This window comes from Cyprinodon variegatus, unplaced genomic scaffold (genome assembly GCF_000732505.1).
Source record: "Cyprinodon variegatus isolate N-32 unplaced genomic scaffold, C_variegatus-1.0 Scaffold2158, whole genome shotgun sequence".
Taxonomy (NCBI): domain Eukaryota; kingdom Metazoa; phylum Chordata; class Actinopteri; order Cyprinodontiformes; family Cyprinodontidae; genus Cyprinodon; species Cyprinodon variegatus.
In genome coordinates, this window is record NW_015152611.1 from 35,393 (window position 1) to 37,045 (window position 1,653).

General features: G+C 46.7%; 1 protein-coding gene across 1 annotated transcript in view; it reads left to right on the forward strand.

The window, feature by feature from the left end:
- Positions 1-1,653, forward strand: part of LOC107105216 (schwannomin-interacting protein 1-like) — a 10,823-nt gene that overhangs the window by 6,367 nt on the left and 2,803 nt on the right. Inside the window, exons 3-5 of the mRNA XM_015405340.1 lie at positions 530-654; positions 1,011-1,125; positions 1,214-1,339. Coding sequence (XP_015260826.1) covers positions 530-654; positions 1,011-1,125; positions 1,214-1,339 — 366 coding nt within the window. The remainder of the gene's footprint in view (positions 1-529; positions 655-1,010; positions 1,126-1,213; positions 1,340-1,653) is intronic.

The following is a 1,653-nucleotide window of genomic DNA, read 5'->3' on the forward strand; positions in this document are numbered from 1 at the left end:
ATGCAATCAGCTGGTTATCCTTAGATAGAAAACTTTGAATCAATCTGACTGGATGATCTGGTTGAACTGGAAAGTGACCTGATGTGAAAAGTATCGTCACATCAGGGCAACCAGCAATGTTTACATCATGTGGCAACGTTCAGCCAATCATGTTGCGTCTCGTCCCTGACATGAAGCAGATCTGGTTGCTGCTGTGGTCTAACATGTATTCCACTGTGTGAAGCAGTAGAGACTGAGTGGCAATGCGTGATGAAGAACACGGCTTTATTTTACGTCTGACGACGCAGAGACGAACTGTCAGTGAGGCTCTACCGGCGGCATATATAGAAACTTCTGGTTACTCCTAAGAAAAAACAACTTCAGTCCATCAAGGACGTAGATCTTTCACTAACCAGATGAAACATTTCACAGCAGCTGTCTTCCTTTCAGGCCATGAGGAAGCATTAAGCGCTGATCCTCATCTCTCAGCCCTGAGAACAGACGTGTTCATCATGTCTCCCCTGTAATGCGCAGCATGTCTGCCTTTCAGGCTGCAGCGTGTCTGGAGCCAGGAAGCAGCGCTCTGGGCTGGAGGGAGGACAGAGGGACATCAGCCCACGGTTGGGAGGACGGCAACGACGCCTGCAACAGCCACGTTCTGGCTCTGACCTCCCGGTACTCACACACTCATCCATCATCCATCCATCATCCATCCATCCATCCATCCATCCATCCATCATCCTTCTCTTGATGTTTAGAACTAGCTGTTCTGCTCTCAGTCTCCTCTGAATGACTGATCTTCTCATCCCTGAGGACCCGACTCCATATGGAGAAAATACATTTTTTTTAGGATCTTGTTCTTTCCAAAGTGCTATGAACGTAGATCTACCATTAAATAGAAAACTGCCTGTTGATCCTCAGCTGCATCTTTCCCCCCGTTCATTAAAAAAGCCCAGAGATACTTAAATTGTTTGTGAAAGTCCATCTTTTCTAGGTTTATTTTAATAGATCTGTTCCTGTTTCTGCTCTAGACTGCACACGCAGATGAATCTCCAGCTCTGCTTCATCAACGACAGTGAAAGTGAGGAAGAGGAGGAGGCCGAAGGGGGAAAGGAAGCGTGCAACAAGAAGAGCGGTAACTCAGAGGTAACAGTTCTGCAGCCTGATCCGGTTCTATAGAACCGCCGGTCTCTTTCCCTTTAAAGCTTCTGTTTGTTTTTCTCTCTGCTGCCAGAAAAGGACGACACCGAGTCAGAAGAACATCCAGAACCCTGCCGGGCCCCAAGAGCCGCGCTCCAGGGGATTCAGGAACACTCTGAGGAACCTTCGAGATCGACTGAAAACAGACCACAGAAAAAAGGTCAGTTGAATATTTATGATATATGTGGGATAGAAACCATGATGCTACGTTCACACGGTGATTTCAGCAGCTGAGAAGCTTCTGCTTCATCTTGATCTACATTAAGATCAGACAGTAAAGTTCTTCCAGATGCTTCTGCTGCTCCTGTGTTCGATGCCAGAGAGCAGCTTTGCTATATTAGCTGTGATCAGCGGGTAGAAAGTAGTTAGAATCTATGTTGAAGTGAGAAAGTCCTCCTGAAAACATGGTCTGTGCAGTCAGTTCATCCAGATTACCATCCTGCCTTGATGGCAAAAGTACTCACTTTCCGTACT